General features: G+C 44.1%; 1 protein-coding gene across 4 annotated transcripts in view; it reads right to left on the reverse strand.

Moving 5' to 3' along the window:
• CRTC3 (CREB regulated transcription coactivator 3) overlaps positions 1-20,239 on the reverse strand; it is a 98,234-nt gene extending 77,995 nt beyond the window's left edge. For 3 of the 4 annotated variants that reach the window (XM_043921458.1, XM_043921457.1, XM_043921460.1), the window contains exons 1-2: positions 19,928-20,238; positions 10,511-10,609 (exon numbers count right to left, since the gene is read on the reverse strand). In XM_043921458.1, coding sequence (XP_043777393.1) covers positions 10,511-10,609; positions 19,928-20,059 — 231 coding nt within the window. In that variant the 5' untranslated portion in view covers positions 20,060-20,238. Of the gene's footprint in view, positions 1-10,510; positions 10,610-19,927 lie in introns of all 4 variants that reach the window. The other variant, XM_043921459.1, reaches the window with a different exon arrangement.
• Positions 20,240-20,514: the final 275 nt, after the last annotated feature.

The following is a 20,514-nucleotide window of genomic DNA, read 5'->3' on the forward strand; positions in this document are numbered from 1 at the left end:
CTGTCTGGAGTATCCATGCTCTTCCTTACCCTCCATTACATGAGCAGCTGGGAGCACGTGAACGGCAGAATGAATGTGGCCGTATTCCAGGTTTCTCGCTCAAGTTCTCATGGAGGCAGATGTTCCCGATTCAGGGTGTGGGGCCAGTGTTTCCTTGCCCCTAGCATAATATCAAAGACCTCTATTCTGAGTGACTAGAGCTTCATGAGTTGCCTACTTTTCTCCTTCATTCTGTAAGTTTTCTACTCAACATGTATGGTTAGACAAAAAGGGGGGAAAGCACTACTCGACTCTGTATTAAAAATATGACAACCATATTCTTGGTCACAGTTCCTATTTTGGGACAGAGGCACATTCCAAAGCTATTAAGTAAGCCCCTAGCTTTCTGGGCTTCTCACTATTTCCTTGGGCAGAAGAGAAGAACTTCTCATTGAAATCAAAAGCAAAGGCAAACCAGGCGCAAATCAAGCACAGAGATAGACAGTGGGGAAAAAATTACAGCTGCAAAGTGCATGTAGTTTGGCGGGGTACAGACTCCTAAACAAAGTTTAGTGACAAATTCAGAAAACTATCGTTTGCTGGAAAAGAAACTAAGACATAAGACAGATACTAGCAGTCAGTGAAAATCTTTCTTGGAAATAACGCATGATAAAATAATCTATAAATGTGGTCTTCTAAATCTCACGCAGAAGACCAAGGCCACTGCCCTCTCTATTATTAACTAATAGTATTTGAATAAAAGGGTATTGTTTCAGGGCTGGCAGAGAGCATGCTGTGCCCAAGTGCAGTGCTGGCTAAGGTTTATGACCTTGGGAACAAAATTCCCTCTCACTTTTAAGTTCTGAGAGATGACTGCCACAGAAGCCACAAACTATGACGAACGAGCATACATAAACAGAATTTAGTTAGCGGCTTGGGAAGGAATCAGTTATCTTTACACCCTAGTTCCCTTAACTCAGACCAGCTCCCAAATCCTTCGGGCCATGCTTCCATGCCTCCCACGATCTCAGATTACCTTATGGATAATTATGATTATATTTTATATACAAAAAAAAAGGGGGAGTGCTTAGAGAGGCTGAGGGAAAGCCAAGGATCACAGATCAAAAAAACAGTGGAGCCAGAGCTTGGACACCCAAGCCATACTCTTCGGCACACCACAGCCCACCTCTGCCCAGGACCTAGAGGAGGCAGAGGCTCAGGGCAGGTTCACCTTGCAAGCTGCTGCCATGACTCCAGGAGATGGGAGAGTGAGGTGGGAGAGGTTCAGCAGATACCGTCAGCTCTGGGAGGGAGCTGAAGGTAGAGATAGACGGAATTTCTGAAGACCATCTGAAGGCACGAGAGAGGCTGTTCTGAGGTCTCTGTGGAGACTCTCATCCGTGACTCAAGCCCTAACTATTTTGGGATCGTCTCCGAGAGTCCATGATCATGGAACTAAGGCATGGCAGCCCTCCCTCAGTGAGGGGCGGTGGCCACATGCAGGCTGCCCAGACCTCAGGGCCAAAGCTGAGGGGGTTCAACCATCACCAACTGGGCCACAGTCTTCTGCAGAGAGGCTGACTCACCCATTTCCACTCTTTCTAAGCTTCATACAGAAATATGTTTCTGCCACCACAGTGGGTGCAAGTAATTTATGAATGTATTCATTGATTATCTATCGATTAGTGAGAAGAGAAAAAGAAGAGTAGTTAATCCTCTCTTAGAGGAAAGAAGGAGCAGGAGAACACAAAGGCCTCGCAGGTCCGTTTGTTCGTTCAGACGCCCACCAGCATGTGTGTGTATGTGTGTGCACGTGTGCGCGCATTCCATAATTTAAGGATAAGCCCTTCTGCACAGCCTTTCAGATTAACCACCACCATTTATTGTGTGGAATTCTGCCAACTGGACATGTGTGATTTTTTCAGGCACCCTCTTTCAAAATGCATGTGCCTCAGAGTAGTGAAGTGGAAGTTAACATTTTTTATTTTTTTAAATTGAAATACAGTTGATTTACAATGTTAAGTTTCTGGTGGGCAGTAAAATGATTCAGTTATACATATGTGCATTTTTTTCATATTCTTCTCCTTTATGGTTTATGAGGGGATACCAAATAAAAGTTCCCTGTGCTATACAGTAGGACTTTGTTGTTTACCTATTTTATATATAGTAGGTTGTATCTGTTAATCCCACACTCCTAATTTATCTTTCCCCCACTCCCTCTCCCCATTGGTAACCATAAGTTTGTTTTCTAAGTCTGGGAGTCTATTTCTGTTTTGTAAATAAGTTCATTTGTAACATATTTTAGATTCCACGTATAAGTGATATCATATGGTATTTTTCTTTCTCTGTCTTACTTACTTCTACTTAGTATAATAATATCTAGGTCCATTCAAAAATTTTATATAAGTTTAATCAGTATATATATATATGTATATATATATATATATATATATACATTTATTTATTTGGCCACATGACTGGCTTGCAGGATCTTAGTTCCCCAACCAGGAATGGAATTGGGCCCTCGGCAGTGAAAGCATGGGGTCCTAACCACTGAGAATTCCCCCAGAACACTTTTCTTATAATCCATACAAGCACTTTAGCCAAGACACTGATCCGACTGGCTGATGAAGGAAAGGAGGGAGGACAGGTCATCTGAAAGCACTGGGTGTTTAGGGGCACTTGCAGCCTTAACCTAGGGAGTGCCAACCGCAGGAGCGGCCACCCCCATGTGCGCCTACTGAGACTTGAAGGATGGCTCGTGTGACTGAGAAAGTGAATCTTCCGTTGTGTTTTATTTTATTTCACCTTAATTAAAGATTTAATTATGGCTAGTGACTACCATGGGCTTCCCTGGTAGCTCAGCTGGTAAAGAATCTGCCTGCAGTGCAGGAAACCCCAGTTCAATTCCTGGGTCAGAAAGATCCCTGGAGAAGGGATAGGCTACCCACACCAGTATTCTTAGGCTTCCCTGGTGGCTCAGATGGGAAAGAATCCGCCTGCAATGCAGGAGACGTGGGTTCAATCCCTGGGTTGGGAAGATCCCCTGGAGGAGGACATGGCAACCCACTTCAGTATTCTTGCCTGGAGAATCCCCGTGGACAGAGGAGCCTGGTGGGCTACAGTTCGTGGGGTCACAAAGAGTCAGACACGACCGAGCAACAGCACAGCACAGCACCGCAGTGACTACCATATTGGACAGCACAGGTCTCGGCAGGGTGGGGAGAATGGGAAGAGCACAGGGGGAAAAAAAAAGAAGTCGAAAGTGATAAATATAAACTTCCTGTCTCAGAACTGTAATTTGTTGCTATGTTATTTTATCACACACAACTCAAAGAATGCTTTGACAACTACCAAAGACATATACCAACTCCAATCGGTTTTTATGAAAATGAAATAATCTATGTAGTGAGCTTAATGCAGTGTCTGGCACACAGCCCACACTCAACAAATGTTGGCTATTATTAGTAGCATTTTAAGGTTCATGTTGCTACTTAAGTCTTCCATTTGTTTGAATTCAACCAATAAATCTTCTGTCAATCATTTCTGAAAAGAATCTTATAAAAATTTTAAAGGAAATGCAGCAATGGAAAGCCATTAAAATCGAACCAGGATTTGTAATTTCGGCTTCTCCTACATACTTGCTATGGGAACTCTGGGCCTCACTGTACCCCTGTGTATTGGGAGTAGGTCTCAGAAAAATCAGGTTCCGCATCTGGCCAAGTCTTGCTGCCTGCAACAGGGTTTTCTCCCATCAGACTGTTTCCTAAATTAGTTAGATCTTATAAACTCTCAGTTACAAACAAGATGACCCAACTTTTTTTAAATGAAGTCAGAAATGTCAAAAGTGTGATTAGTTTTTAGTGATATAGTTTGAAAGAACTAGATGAGTTATGTGAAGGTTAGGAACAGACAGAGGTGCACCCAGAGAATGCTATACAAATAGATGCCCTCTGTCTCTCTCTGTAGCTGCCTGACAATCAGGCTGCACAGTCAACAGGATCCCTGGCTGTCATACGGGCTGAAACACGCCAGAGACCAGCTGGCCCTCTCCTGACCCTCAGAGAGAGGATAACACTCAGTTCCTCTCTCTGCCTTCCATGTACACAAGCCAGGCCATGCCCAGAAACAGGAGGGCTGTGACCCTAGCCACTCCTGACTGACGACCTGCCTCTTGCTAAGGACCAGCAGAATGTAGCCTGAAAAGCTTGCTTTGGTTTACTCATCAGGTAAGCTGGTGTTCTCCAAACAAGGGCCCAGTGGGTTAGATGAAGAGGATACTTTCAGATCCTCCATTAGAATAGAAAATTAGTCTTTAACCAATATTAACACAGTACTATGCTTACCAACTCATGTATTAAAGATCAAGTAGGAAAAAAAAATAAAGATCAAGTAGAACAGTAGAAGTGAAAACATTCTGTAAACTCCAAAAGGATCTATAAACAAAAAGGAAGTGGAATGTGTTTAAATAATACTTGAATCAAGAGACTCTGCTTCTGTACCATGTTCATGGATTAGAAGACTCAGTATTAAAACATCAGTTTTAGATTCACCATCATTATAGATTCAATGAAATCCCTTTTAAAATCCCAGCAGGCCTTTCTGTAGAAGTCAATAAGCTGAGTCTAAAATTCTATGCATAAGCAAAGGAACTAAAATAAGCGAAAAAAAAAAATTTGAAAAAGACCAAAGCTAAAGGACTCCTGTTAATCTGATTTCAAGTCTTCCTATAAAGGTACAGCCATCAAAGCAGTGTGATATTAGCAAAATGATAGGCATAGAGACCAGTGGAACAGAAGAAAAGTCCAAAAATAGACCCACACATATATGGTCAATTGATTTTCAACAAAGGTGCCAAAGTGGGACTTCCCTGGTGGTCCAGTGGCTCAGAATCTATACTCCGAATGCAGGGCCCCAAGTTTGATCCCTGGTCAGGGAACTAGATCCCACATGCCACAACTAAGAGTTCACATGACCCAACTAAAGATTCTGATGTAGCAAGGAAGACTGAAGATCTCGAGTGCCGCAACTAAGATCCAGTACAGTCAAATAAATAAGTAAATAAAAATATTAAAAGGTGCCAAGGCAATTCAGTAGAGAAAAGAAAGTCTTCTCAACAAATGATGCTCAACAATTCAACATCCATATGTAAAAAGAGCCCTCCAACCCACTCTGCATCACATTAAAAAAATTAACTTGAAATTACCGAAGTATAAAACCTAAAACTATAAAACTTCTGAAGAACACATTGGAAAAAAAATCTTTCTGAAAAAAAAACAAAACAAAACAAAAAAAATCTTTCTGACCTTGAATTACACAAAGAAGTCTTAGATAAAAGATAAAACAAATCATAAAAGAACAAATTTTGATAAATTGGACCTCATCAAAATGTAAAATTTTTGCTCTTCAAAACTTTAAGAAAATTAAAAGATAACCCACAGATCAGGACAAACTATTTGTTAAATACATATGTATTGAAGAAAAGGTATCCAAAATAAATAAAGAACTATAACTACTTAATAATAAGAAGAAGAAGAATAACTCCTTTTTAAAACTGGGCGAAAGATTTAAACAGACACTTCTTCAAAGAAGAGATAAGAATGGCAATAAGCGTACAAAAAGATGCTCAATATCATAAGTCATTGCATACTGTGCAAGCTAAGTCACTTCAGTCGTGTCCGACTCTTGGAGATCCCATGGACCATAGCCTGCCAGGCTTCTCTGTGTATGGGATTTCCCAGGCAAGAATACCGGAGTAGGTTGCCATGCCCTCCTAAATCATTAGAAAAATGCAAATTAAAACCACAATGAGATACCACTACACATGCACTAGAATGACCAACTTTTTAAAACTGATACACTACTACCTCACACCCACTAGGATGACTACTATCCAAAAAAAAAAAAAAATTCAAACAAAACCAGCAAACAGAAACAACAATGTGGAGAAATTGGAACCTTTGTACACTGTTGGCAGGAATGCAAAATGGTATGGCCACTGTGGAAAACAGTATGGGGGTTCCTCAAAACCCCATAAAATGGAATTACCATATGATTCAGCAATCCCACTTCTGGGTATGTATCAGAAAGAATTCAAAGCAGGATCTCACAGAGGTGTTTGCATACCCATGTTCATAGTAGCATTATTCAGAATAGCCAAGATATGGAAGCAACCCAAGTGTCCATCAGTAGATGAATGGATAAACAAAATGTGGCATATATATACAATGAAGTATTATTCAGCCTTGAACAGGAAGGAAATCCTGTCACATGCTGCAATATGAATGAGCCTCAAGGGCATTATGCTAAATGAGCCAGTCACAAAAAGACAAGTATTATATGACTTCGCTTATATAATGTACCTAGAGTGGTCAGAGTCATAGAGACAGAAGTAGAACAGTGGCTGCCAGAGGCTGGAGAATGAGGGAATAGAGTTGCTGTTTAATGGGTTTGGAGTTTCAGTTTTATAAGATGAAAATGTGCAGGAGATTGGCTGCGCAACAACATGTGTATGTTCAACACTATTCAACTGCACACTTAAAAATGGTGACGATGATTAACTTTATGTTGTGCTTTCTTAATCATAATTTTAAAATCTTAAAATTATAAATTATATATACATTATAAATTAAAAATTATAAATCTTAATCATAATTTTTTAAAAAATAAACTGAAATACCAAGGGCTGGAGAGAGTGCAGAGTCTCTGGAACTTTGCTGGCGGGAATGTGAAATGGTATAGCCACTTTGTACAGTAGTTTGGCAGTCTTTCACAAAGGTAAATATACACTTACGTTTGATCCAAAAGTTCCGCTACTAGGTGTTTATACAAAAACTGAATGTGAGTATCTTCACTCACAACTGCCCCAAGGTGGAAACCATCCAAGTGCTCACCAAGTGATGAATGGATAAACAAATTATAGTCCCTCCCTCCAGTGGAATACTACTCAGTAACAGAAAGAACCAACTACTGATAACTGGGCTTCCCTGCTGGCTTGGTGGTAAAGAATCCACCTGCCAATGCAGGGTACTTGGGTTCGATCCCTGAGTTGGGATCATTCCCTGGAGAAGGAAATGGCAATCCACCCCAGTATTCTTACCTGGGAAATCCCATGGACAGAACAGCCTGGTGGGCTACAGCCCGTGGGGTCACAAAAGACACATGGACACAACTCAGTGACTAAACAACAACTGATAACTGCAATGTAGTGGGTTGAATCATGTTCCTCCAAGAAGATTTGTTCAAGTCATAACCCCAAGTACGTATGAATGTGACTTTATTTGGGAAGAGAACTTTTGCAGATGTAAACATGTTAGGATGAGGTTATACTGGATTAGGGTGGTGTCTTTAAGAGAAGGAAGAGGGTATTCGAACACAGGCAAACAGGAAAGCTCATGTGGAATGGAGGCCAAGAGTGGAGTGACGGCACTCAAGCCAAGGGATACCAAGGACTGGCGGCAGCCAAGAGAAGCTAGGAAGAGACGAGGAGATAGATTCTTCCCTGGAGTCCCCAGAGAGTATGGCCTTATGGACTTGATTTCAGACTTTCAGCCTCAGAACTGTGACAGAATCAGTTTCTGTTGTTTAAAACGTAAGCCACCCAGTTGGTGGTATTTTGTTATGGCAGCTCTAAGAAACACATACATGCTACAATAGGGGTGAGTGAGTCTCAAGTGCAATTTCTATCTGAACAAATTCTACTTCTGATTCCATTTGGAGTCTCAAATGCCATTTCTATCTGAACAAATTCTACTCTGGAAGAGGCAAAACTGCAGATCAGTGGTTCCAGGGGCAGGAGGTGGGGATGGAAATAGATTACAAAGGGATGTTAAGGGAACTTTTGCAGGATGATGAAACTGTTCTTAACCTGGATTGTGGTGGTAATTATACAACGTAAAACTGAATCATAGAGCGGTCAGGGCTTCCCTGGTGACTCAGTGGTCAAGAATCCGCCTGCCAATGCGGGAGACATGGGTTCAATCCCTGATCTGAGAAGATCCCATGTGCCTCAGAGCAACTAAGCCCATGTGCCACAACTACTGAGCCCGTGCTCTACAGCCAGAGAGCTGGAGAGCTGAAACTACTGAGCCCACACATAGCATCAGCCCATGAGCTCTAGACACCATACGCCACAAGAGAAGCCACTGCAATGAGAAGCCCACGCACTGCAGCTAGAGATTAGGACCCTCCTTGCTACTTGTACTGTATATAAATTAAACTCTAAAACTGTCTGCTTAAAAAAATAATTTATGCTTCTGGGATTCCCTTTTTTTCTCAGTTTGACAAGACTCTTGGGAAGAGGCTCCTATCAGCCTAATCAGGGAAAATGTGAGGACCAAAATACCAATAATAGTTAGAGATTACAACCCATCAGATAATATAAGAAATCACTAAGCCATATAAATATGTAGAAATAAATAAATGTATAAATTGGAAGTTTGTTGAGAATCCAGATAAATTACCTCCTCACAAAATACGTATTAATTACAAAGAAGAGTAACTTTAGAGTGGAAAAGACTGACAAACACCACCTGAATTAAGTGATAAAAGTGAACATCACGCAAATGAAAAATCACCGACTTCACTGGATACAAAATTAAAATCAATTTTGGCTATTCCTGCCAAAGATGCATAATCTAAATCTAATCTTGAAGAAACATCAGACAAACCCCAATCGAGGAATATTCTGCAAAAGAACTGGCTTGTGACCTCCAGAAGTGGCAAGGTTACACAAGTTGAAAATGATTTTTTTAACGTCAAAAATAAAAGACGGAAAAATTGTCCAGAAGGGGACTAAAGACAATGTATGTGCTCTGAACTCGATCCTTTTGCTGTCATGACAGTAACCGGGCAACTAGGGGAAACCTGAATGGGGTCTCAAGATCAAATAATAATGTGTCCTCAGCCATACCACCCTGAATGTGCCCAGGCTTGTCAAATGGTAGTAACACATCACTGTTAATTTCCTGATTTCATGGCTCTATTCAGCTCATGTAGAACAATAGCCTTGCTGGTGGGAAATACACACAGTCAAGTATTTGGGGCTGACAGCGCATGAGATCAGCAACTTATTCTCAAGGGGGACAATATAGCTACTTTTACTGTACTCCCAACTTTTCTGTAAGCTTGCAATTGCTTCAAAGTTTAGAAATTACTCAGAGAAAGAATCCTGGGGAGCCCAAGGCCTGTCACTTTATCCCATCCAATATACCAGGGGAGGGACACCTCAGTTTGTTCTGTATCCTTCCAAGGCTGATAGGAAAGTACCACAAAATTGGGATCTCAAACCCAGTACCCCTTGGCAATGTCTTATTCTCTGAAGCACGAACTCCAGCATACAGTAGAGATCTACTTTATTTGGATACCGAATGACCCAATAGGCCGAGATGTAAGATAGTTTGACTGCTAAAAGTGGATTTCTTACGCAGGCAGTATTACAGTGAGATTCCAAAGTCATTATACTAAAGACAAGATTCCAGTGTACTAACGCACAAACCGGTTCACAGAGTACTTTTTCTACCCACCTTACACTTAAGAGTTTCTATCAGCACTCTCAAATGGAAGTCTCCATTTAAATAATATTACTTCTGCTTTATGGGACATCATCAAACAAGTGAACCAGATTTCACCACAGAGAAAGAAGATGGTACTTTTAAAATGGAGAGGCATCCAAATGAATACAGTTATACTTCATTTTAAAGTTTATATTTCAGATTTAACACTTAATCTTAAATTGTGTTAACGAAAATGTCAGGCTCCTAATTTTTCAGAGACTAGAATACCTAAATCTAATTCAGATTTCAACAACAATATCATATACCATTGTCTAAATCACTGATTCCACATTGGTTTGAATAAGGCTTTTTTCAATAACATGAATGATTAAAGCACTCTATGACACTACTCCTCTAAACAAAATATTGACCACTTATCTGTGCCATAGATTTGTCCTGTCCAATAGCGTGGAAGCCAGTTACATGAAGGTGGTAACACATAACTAGTACAAACTAAGATGTGCTTTAAGTGCAAAATACACATTTCAAAGACTTCATTTAAAAAAGAAGAAGATGATGAAATATCTCATTAATTTTTTAATATTGATTATATGTTGAAATAATATTATTCTGGATAGACTGGGTCAAATAATTATTGAAATTATTTAAGCAATATTAAAATTAATTACACTGATTTCTTTCTCTTTAACATGGTTTAAATGATGGAATGTTTAAATGATGTATGTAGCTCACAGTGTATTTCCACTGGACAGTGCTACATTAGACCATATGTGAAATGAATAACAATGGATTTCCCAGAACACTACTGAACTTTATCCTTTGATATCTTATCTTTTCAAGGAAAATTTTTGCCTCTTTTACACTCCACTCAGTTCAAAGAAAGTATAGTAAGTATTGGGAAATCCCTGGTGGCCCAGTAGTTAGGACTCTGCTTTCACTGCTGAGGGCCTGGGTTCAATCCCTGGCCAGGGAGCTGAGATCTCACGAGGAGTGAAGGAAGGAAGCATCTCGGGTACCTGGAACTCTGGGGCACTGCTCCGCAGCTGGCTCACGTTGGGCAAGGATCCTCCGTGGTACTGTGTAAGGCGGAGCTGCTGAAGCTTCTGAAACTGAACCTGGGGACAGAGAGATTTCAAAGCTGTTGAGACATGACAGCAAAGACCTGAAAGAAGCATCAAAGTACAGTGTTGTATGCAGCAACATGGTTCAAGAGTGAAAGTCTTGGTTTCCATTTCTTCTCTACTTAAAACCTTCCAGTTTCCGGGGTTTTCTGGGTTTTGATTCATCTATTTGGGGGAAAGAATTTATCCGTGTTCTAAATGTCCCAGGCATGACTCAAGGACCTTCTTGCACACTCTTTGAGTGCATGTGGTGGCGGGGGGAGGGGGGCACGTGCAGGCACAATCTTTAACAGCAATAAAAGAAATTTCTTAAAAAAAAAAAAAGAAAGTAAGCCACTGCCCATGATTCCAACATACTCTCTTCCCTTCTCCATGCTCTTTTCCCGTCTCCATTTACTTTTAGGTGTAACAACTGCACTGGGACTTCCCTGGTGGTCCAGTGGTTAAGGATCCTCCTTCCAGTGCAGGGGACGCGGGCTCCATCCCTGGTTGGGAAGCTAAGATCCCACATACTGCAGGGCAACTGAGCCCACACTATAACTAGAAAAAGCCTGCATGCCCCAACAAAGACCCAGCACAGCCAAAATTAGGAAAAAAAACAACTGCACAGTGGTGATCACAACATAGGCACAAGTCTGCATCCTTACATCACAACTCTTTTTCTATGATATATAAGCATTTTAAATGGCTACACAACATTTCTTCTTCAGCATTACTAACTTAGGATACATTTCAAAGAATGATTACTAAGTCTTGGGTTTGGGCTTTTAGATGGCTCTCTATACACACTGCCAGAATGTTTCCCCAGAGGGTATACCAACGTATATGTGAGAAAACTGTTTGGCCAAAAACTCACTAACACAGGATATTATCCTTAATTAGAGGAAAGAAGGAGGCCAATTCAACAGGTATAACATGGTGTCCCACTGTTTTAATATGCTTTTCTTCTGTAAGTTCTTTCTTGCTTCATTTTTCAAAAGGCAGTAAACTGGTTACAGTCCTTGTAAATCCCAGAGTGGTCCAATTTGATCTTTGAGAGTTCTGTTTCTAAAACAATAAATTACCTCTGTGGTTATATAACCCTTGGCACTTGTAATTCATGTAGGGAAGAAGGGAGTAGCTGGGAACCCTGAGGCAGAGTTTTTACCCTTTCGTTACTCTCTCTGTCTTTGCCTAATAATCGTAAAAACTACCAGATATGAGCCCCTAAGATGAGCCAGATGCTGTCCTCAGACACTTTGCCCACTTTATCCCTCACCCTCTCAACAACCACCAAGGGAGACCACGTGATCCTGCTTTTACAGCCCTGGAAACCTAGACTTAGGGACAGTCAGAGACCTGCCCAAGGTCACACAGTTGGAGGAGCCTGAGCTATGGCAAACTCAAAACCCACGTTCTTATTTCTGCCATGTTCCTCTACTTTGATCCATTTCTTCCTCACACTATTCACAAGCTCAGGGAAAAGTGACCAAAAGCTTGGCTGAGCCTATGGCGTGCTCTGGTTTTTTGTTTTTACATTTATTATGAAAACTTTCAAATACATACAAAATAGAGATGAGTATAATGAAACCCCATCTCTTCATCTTCAAGTTCCAACAACAATCAACTTACACCCAACCTTGATTCATCTTTATCTCCTTCATCACCCATTACACTCCACTGAAAGCCAAATAGCCTAGCATTCCATATTTCAATAGGTATCTCCAAAGATAAGGGCTTGTATCTGTCTGGAGGTTATAAAGGCGTATCATATAAAACCCTTTGGCAGCCTTAGCTTCCTTATACCAACAGTACTTGATTTCTCAAAAACACGGCACGGGGAAACGGTAATAATCTATTAATTAAAACCTAGATCTGAGAGTCAAATACAAGAGGGAGGCCATGGTGAGCTTTTCCCATCTATCAGCTAAGTTATCAGTATAAAGTCTCAGTTTTTGATTTTAACATTCTCAACCGGAAACATTCGACTCTCTGTCCTTGAGATTCTCTAGACAAAATTCTCAGCTTGATCTAAAGCTTTTGATTCCTTCTTCCGTCAACCCATCCACTTACTCACTTACATCAAAATGGTAAACTATGTGTTGGGTACAGTGCCAGGCACCAGCTTACTAAGATGAACATGTGCCAAAGTCTCTACCTTCAGGGAGTCCTCACAAAGGCTTCAACTCTTACCCGAAAGCCTTGACATTTCAACCAAGCTGAGTTCTGGATCTAGCTAGAGATCTGTCTTCAGCTGAACTGGAGGCCATTCCCACATCTCCTGTATCTGCTGGCTCTTCCAAAATGTCCATTTCTAGAGTTTTCAGAGATGGTTGCACCACAGTAAAAAAGAGCGCTGGATTTGGAATAGGAAGGCCTGACTTTGTAACCTGGTATTCCCACGTGGTTGCACAATCACTTTGCTGCCTACTTCACAAAGATGATGGAAGGATTAAGTCAGAGAACAGATGTGACAGTGGTGTGTAAAGTGTAAAAGTCTGGGACAACTGCTCAAAACATCATTAGTGTTGATATCTTTAGCAACCTCCTAAACTACTAAGTAATTCTGATGCCCTCCTCTTTTGAAATCGAGAACCAGCGAGCTAGAAAGAACCTTAGAGATGGTCTCCAATACCATCATGCTTATTGATAAGGAAAATGAGGATCAAAGAATGAGTAGCCTGAGAGAGGGGTCATGGACCATCAGGCTATAGGCCACGGTTAGCCTAGAGAGTTCTGTTTGACCCACATGGTACTGACCCACTTGGTTTTAAATTTTAAAACATTGCAAGAAGGCAAGAAAATCTGGATTTCCATCTTCTCTTGATTGAAAGATCTGACAGACACTGAACCCATATTCTTGCATGGCAACAAGGCATGGAGTTTAGACAGGGCTTGGGTTCTCCAGTTTCCCCAAGTCCTCACTGTACCCTGTTATCCTCCACTATGGCCTGAGATCAGTGACAATTTAATCACCCCATTCCTGATCCCTCCATTCATTCTTTACCTCACCTGGTACCTTGAGTTAGCAACTTTCAGCCTATAGGCATACACTTTTTTCAATTTTTTAAAAAGTCTAAAAAATTTTTATTTGATATTGGACTGTAGTTGATTTACAATGTTGTGTTTGATTCAGATGCACAGCAAAGTGATTGATTTATAAATATATATATATATATATATTCTTTTTCAAATTCTCTTCCCATTTAGGATATTACAGAATATTGAACAGAGTTCCCTGTGCTGTACAGTAGAGGTTGGTTATCTTTTTTTTTCTTTTTTCAGTTACATACTTTAGTGGAATTTCCTACAATGTCTAAAAGAAATGAGATTGAAGTCTCAACGATTCCTTTTTGAAAAAGGCTTGTCAAGAGTCAACACAATCCCCCCCAAAAATCCCAGCAGGCCTCTTCACAGAAACTGACAAGACAATTCTAAAATTTATGGATGAGTGAATGACCTAGAGTAGCCAAAGCAATTTTTAAGAACAGTAAAGATAGAAGACTTAAGTTACCTCATTTTGAGACTGATTATAAAGCTATCATAATCCAGACAGTGTGCTACTGTTCAAAAGAAAGATGTACAGATCAACAAAAACAGGAGAGAGTCCAAAAACAGACCACACATATATGGCCAATTGACTTTTGACCAAAGTGTCACAGCAGTTCAGTGGAGAACTGTTTTCAGCAAATGCTGCTGGTACAACTGGATATCTTAGTGGGGGAGAAAAGCAGTTGAGCATACAGACATTCAGTGTGACAACCAGAATCAAACCCTAGAACTGCCTCTTACTGGCCATGCAACCTTCCGCAAAATGAAGAACCCTGTAGACCCACAGTCCATAGGGTTACTGTGAGAACTATATGAGACAATGAACGGAGAGTGATCAGCGCAATTCCTGGCAAAGCGATAACACTCCACAGTCAAACAACATCTAATCTTTATCCTCTCCTCTCTCTGTTCCTCTCTCAGAGGCCTCACTGTACCATATCTATTGCTTTTTTAGTACAAAAGTGATGTGCATGCATGCCCAGTCATGCCTGACTTTCTGCAACCCCAAGGACGGCAGCCCACCAGGCTCCTCTGACCATGGAATTTTCCAGGCAAGAATACTAAAGCGGGTTGCCACTTCCTACTCCAGGGAATCTTCCCGACCCAGGGACTAAGCCCACATCACTTGCATCTCCTGCACTGGCAGGCAGACTCTTTACCATGCACCACTTGGCAAGTCCATGAAAGTGATAGTTCCTCACAAATATTCAAGCAAAATTAACATTCCAGGTTGATGTGGCATTTATCCTGTGGCTTCTCAATACTACCAGTTGTCCTTCAAAGCCGGACTTCTTAAACAGGTTCCCAATCCTTTCTCTGCTTCCTTCATTCAAGCCCTCAATGCCTCGCAAGCTCCCTTCCACCCAGCATGCTGTGGATGTGGTGGCTCTCACCAAGGTCACCAACAACCTCCAAACAACTAGACCAGAGGCTGGGTCTTTATCGCATCAGACTAGCCAGCAGCACCGGGCTCGGCTGGTGCGCCTTTCCGTCTCTGAACCATAATCCTCCTGTTTTTTCCCTACCTGTCTACTCGTCAGTCATCTTTGCTGGCTCATCCTCCTCTGCTGTTGTTCAGTCGTGTCCGACTTTGTGACCCCATGGACTGCAGCACATCAGGCTTTCCCGTCTTTCACCATCTCCCAGAGTTTACTCACACTCATGTCCATTGAGTCAATGATGCCATCCAACCATCTCATCCTCTGTCGCCCATTCTCCTCCCTTCCTCCTTTACCTCTCCTTTAAATTGTGCAGCTCCTTGGACATCTCCTAGGCCCTTTGCATGTTTCACTCTGCAGCAGAGGTTACAAACTCAAGAGCATAGGGGTGCCAAGTATGGAAGGTGAATAAGCGAAGCAGGCTAGAATCACTTGTGAGGAAACCACAGGGAGTGAGGAGGTCTGTGGCAGAATGAAGGACATGTCTGTGCCTTGTCTAAGGTGGGCAGCTGCCATTCAGCGGTCATGCAGAAATGGATGGTAAGTGTTGTTAGATAATCTCATTTTTCAAAAGAAGCCAGAGCCCAGATTTTAATGTAAAAATCTCAATATTCACTGTTGGCCCTAAGTTAAAAGAAAAAAAAAAAACATTTGGGGCTTCCCGCCAAAGAAATTTAAATAAATACATCACACAGCTAAATTAGAATTCAGGCCACCAATCTGTAAGATCTGTTCTAGAAATTCTTCCTAGGCAGCAGAATCTACTCCTGCTGCTACCCACCAAAGAGACCCCGCCCCCCAGCTAAGACTTCCTTCTTGAGCTCCAGAAGCTCATGGACAACTGTCTGCTGAACCATCTCTACTTAAGTGCCTCATGGCACCTCAAACTCAGCATCTCCTGACACCAAGTCTGCTCTGGACTTGCTCCTCCCAGCACTCCCTCTCTTAACAGAAGTGAAGTGAAAGTGTTAGTCGCTCAGTCGGTCCGACTCTTCGCGAACTCAAAGACTGTAGCCTGCCAGACTCCTCAGTCCATGGAATTCTCCAGGCAAGGATACTGGAGTGGGTAGATATTCCCTTCTCCAGGGGAATCTTCCTGACCCAGGGATCAAACCCAGGTCTCCAGCATTGCAGGCGAACTCTTTACCATCTTAGGCACCAGGGAAGCCCCTCTCAACAGAGGACACCCTGAAATGGCTCAGTTCTGAAAGCTAGGGACTCATTCTCGAGTCCTCCCTCTCCCTCAGCTCCCTCATCCACTCACCATTCTGGTCCTTTCTACCTCCTAAGTATCAATCTGTTCACCTCTCTACATCCTTTTCACTGCCACCATCACACCTCCTAGACTCTAAACCATTTCCCTGTGACCTCGTCCATCCTCTGATCTATCCTACATGACTGTCCTACATTCGGGAGTTAGAGTCATTCTTTTAAAATGTAAATCTCTCCTGGTTCAACCCCTTCAATGCCTTTCCATTGTCCTTGGAATCAAGTCTCAAATCCCTGTGAATGCCTCATCTCAAATTACCTTCTTCATTCCCTTGCTGCACTTCTGTCCCCTGTGCCTAAAACATTCTGCCTCCTTCAACACGCAAGTATATACCCTCATACACCTTCCCCACTCCCATTAATTCTTTATGACACTGAAAGAGGTGAAGACTCTCTATCATAGCTCCCAGCTGTTCCCCTTTTGTAATAGTCATCAAAATGTGCCCTTACTTGTCAAATGACTGTCTTGCCCATTAATCTTTGTCCTCCATAGCATCCCTACAATCTATTAGGAGACACTACCGTACTACTGTCTGCAGAAAGAAATGGAAACCCACTCCAGTATTCTTGCCTGGAGAATTCCATGGACAGAGGAGCCTGGCGAGCTACAGTCCATGGGGTCGCAGAGAGTTGGACATGACTGAGCGACTTCACACACATGTACTGTACTACTATATCCCCAGGGTCCATCCTACCCTACACCCCCTTCCCCCCCCCACACACACTAGAGACCCAAAAGGTGTTTGCTAAACAAATTAATAAGATCTTTGAAGTGAGGCACCACATCTTCACCTCCCCCTACCTCACCCCCACCCCCACCTTTCACTCCACCTCAACATCTCCCCACTGGGCACTCAAGCACTGACAAATGAATGAATGAACAAAGGAACAGCCTCTTTCCAGGCCTATCTGCCTCCACTTTCTTCCTTTTCTTTATCATCATCACTGAACTGATCCTCCCAGCATTCTCTTCTCAAAAATTATCCACTGCTTCCTGATAAGGCTGAACCCCTAAAACTAGAGTGGAAAATTCTCTAATCTATCTAATAGATTAGATAATCTAATCTATCCCACCAACTAAACAAATAGGATTTAGCTCCAACTCTGAAGGATCCAACTCTGATTAAAAGGAGAAAGGCTTGAAGCCCAGCACAGACTCAGGAAGGAAAGAGGACCTAGGTTGATTAGCAACGTCTGTTCCATCCATAAGCATGACTGCCATGGGCTGGTAATGGAAAATCAGGATATCTGCCATCAAGTTATCCATAATCTATTGAACAAGATAGATTCTCTTCCATTTGAGATCTTCGGACCCTCGGAGTTTTGGACATATGCTCAGGGAAGCAAAGAGTTCTCTACGAAAAGAACTTCAGCTTTGTGATTTCATTATGAAAGTTATTCCTAAAAATGTAAATAAGCAAAAATTACTAGGCAAATTGAGAGTTTTCATTTGCCTATGTGTTTATGAACACAGCGGAGCCAAGTAGCATTCATTACTTTACTTGCAATTGGTAGACAGTAGAAAAGAACAGAGGCAGAATTAACATGTAAATAATGGCCTGTACAAGGTGAAGGACAAAATGACATCATAATTTTATAGTAATTAGAACAGAGAAAAGTGGTAGCTGAATTGAATTATCATATAGGGCACAGTTAGTCAGGCTTGCTAAACTCCAGATAATCTGAACTATAGGGTTTAATATGAGATTCACACTGAGAGCCTCAATTCAGTTCAGCAAAACAGCATTTATCACGTTAATTCCATTTGAACTCACTGCATTTGTAACTTTGAATTTATTGGTACCTATGTTTTAGCTAATGGTTATATCACAGTTAAAGCAAAGAATCTTACATACAAGTTTACATTTGAACATATGTAAGTAACATAATCAGACTCATTTCAGTGAACACAGGACTTGTGAAAATTAACTGCCTTTGAAAGAGTCTGTACATTACTCACGGCCTCTTTTGTCTGAGACACTTTAAATCGGACTCATGAATTGGGTGAGAAAGCAGATCAACTCTAGATACACATACAGAATGCATGTATCTGTACACATAAAATTTATGTATTTAAACAACACAGGCCCCAGCATTAATTCTCAACCTTCACCCTGTCTTGTTTCTCAGTGTGATGAGCTTGACATGCTCATCCCCAGACACAACCAAGGTCACAAATGGACACCAGGCAGGTCATAAATGAGTGAAGCCAGCCAGGGCACAAGGGAAAAAAAAATTCTTTAAATCCTCAGTCTTTTTTATCTGCATATATTTCTTCTCATGATGATAGAAAAGTAAGCATAAGAAATATTTGTTTCTCCTTAACTTCGCTTAAAAAAAAAACCCAAACCATCAAAAATATGATAAATGGCAAGTGACACCTAGGCTCAGCAGTGGGGGATCAGAAGGGGGCATCATGACAGGGTGTGGTGTGAACTGTGGCCAACCAGAGAAGGCGTGGGCAGCCACCACCCAGCTCCAGCCAGCGGCTGTCACATGGGAATCAGGAGTGTTATCAGGTCTCCCAATTTTAAATGTAAAGAAATGTCGGTTTTACACTTAAAATCTCTCAACTTTGATTTCTACGAAAACCCTCCCAATTCTGGCAACAGATACCCAAACACTGCTGGCCAGAAACGGACGCGTCTGCAGCTCGGCGAGCCAGGGACCACCAGTCCGCGACTCGGCTCTCCTCCGGGTTGCCCCCCACCCCGCCCCCGCGCCCGCATACCCTCCCCCATCCTCCTGATGGTCCTCCAAGGTCAGCACTCAGGCTCCTCAAGGCCTGCCCCCGCTCACGCTGACCCTCCCTCCCCGCGGCCCTGCGCGGGCACTCCTGTCGGTTCTCCATCCTCCACTGTCTCCCTCGACAGTTACCTAACCTCGACGGGTGTTGGTCGCGCGACCCGCGCCTTACTCGGTCCCCCTGGGCCCTCCTCGGGTCACCCGCAACGCTGTGCACCTTTCCAGTTCGCAAGATACACCGGAGCCGAACTCCGTAAACCGGACGGATACAGCACCTCCACTGAGAGAGAGGAGCGAAGCCCCACACTCGATAAGGAGTCACCGCTTGATACCCAGACGGACCCCAAAGCAGGCCGGGACCGGCCCCGGATGCACGGGTGCGCGGAGCTCTCCCGAGGGAGCGGGTGGGAGCCCCGGGCCCGCCCCGCCGGGCAGTCCCGAGGGCTCGCGGGCGGTGGATGTTCGGAGCAGCGAGAAGCCGCACCTCCCGCCTCCAAGCTGTTTGTGATTTCCTCCCGGGGCTCCCGGTCACCCTCCCCCTTAGGCCTCCCTCACCCGGCGGCCCGCCTTCCCGGGCTCGGCCCCTTCCCATCTCCCCGCACAGCCGGCCCCCGCGACCCTCCCACCTCCGCGGCGACCGCAGACGGTCAGCGGGTGTCGGAAGGCGGGCCCGCGCCGAGGCCGCGCGGAGGGCGCCGGCCCCGCTCCCGGACTCCTCCCGGCCCGCTCCCGGGCCCCCCGCCCGGCCCCGCCGGCGCCTCGGCCCCGCGACCTCTCCCCGCGTCGCCGCCGCCGTGGCCGCCCCCGCCCGCGCGACCCGGGCCCTCACCCGCGACAGGGTGAGGTCGGTCATGAGCTGCTCGAAGGCCCGCGTCTCCTCGGCCTGCCGCTGCGTGTGCAGCGCGATCTTCTCACTGAACTTCCGCGGGTTGGCGCTGCCGGAGCCCGGCGAGGCGGCCATGGCGCGGGCCCGGCGCCGGCAGGAGGCGGGAGACGGCGGGCGCGGGCCCTGCCTCGGCCCACCCGTCCGTCCGCAGGCCAGCCCCGGCCGCCGCCCGAAGCCCGTCCTCCGGCGCGACCCGGCAGAGGAGCCGCCGCGGCCCCACCGCCAGCGAGCGGCCGGGAGCGCGCCGAGGTCCGCCCCCGCGCGCCCGGCCCCGCCCTCGGCGCGGCCCGCCCGCCGCCCGGCCCCGACCCTGCCCCGCGCCCGCCGCCGGAGGGCTTTCCCCGGCGTCCCGCGCCCGGCTCGCGACCCGCCGCGCGGACCCCGCGAGGAAACCCCCGGCTCGCGCGGCAGAGCGGGCCCGACGTGAGGGAGCAGCTAGGGTACCATTTTACTGAAGCGCTCCCTGATAGGGCTCGCCTGGCCTTCGGATTGACGTTAAGAGTTTTTCAAAGAGTTTGAACACCTTGCTT

This window comes from Cervus elaphus, chromosome 13, assembly GCF_910594005.1.
Source record: "Cervus elaphus chromosome 13, mCerEla1.1, whole genome shotgun sequence".
Taxonomy (NCBI): Eukaryota; Metazoa; Chordata; class Mammalia; order Artiodactyla; family Cervidae; genus Cervus; species Cervus elaphus.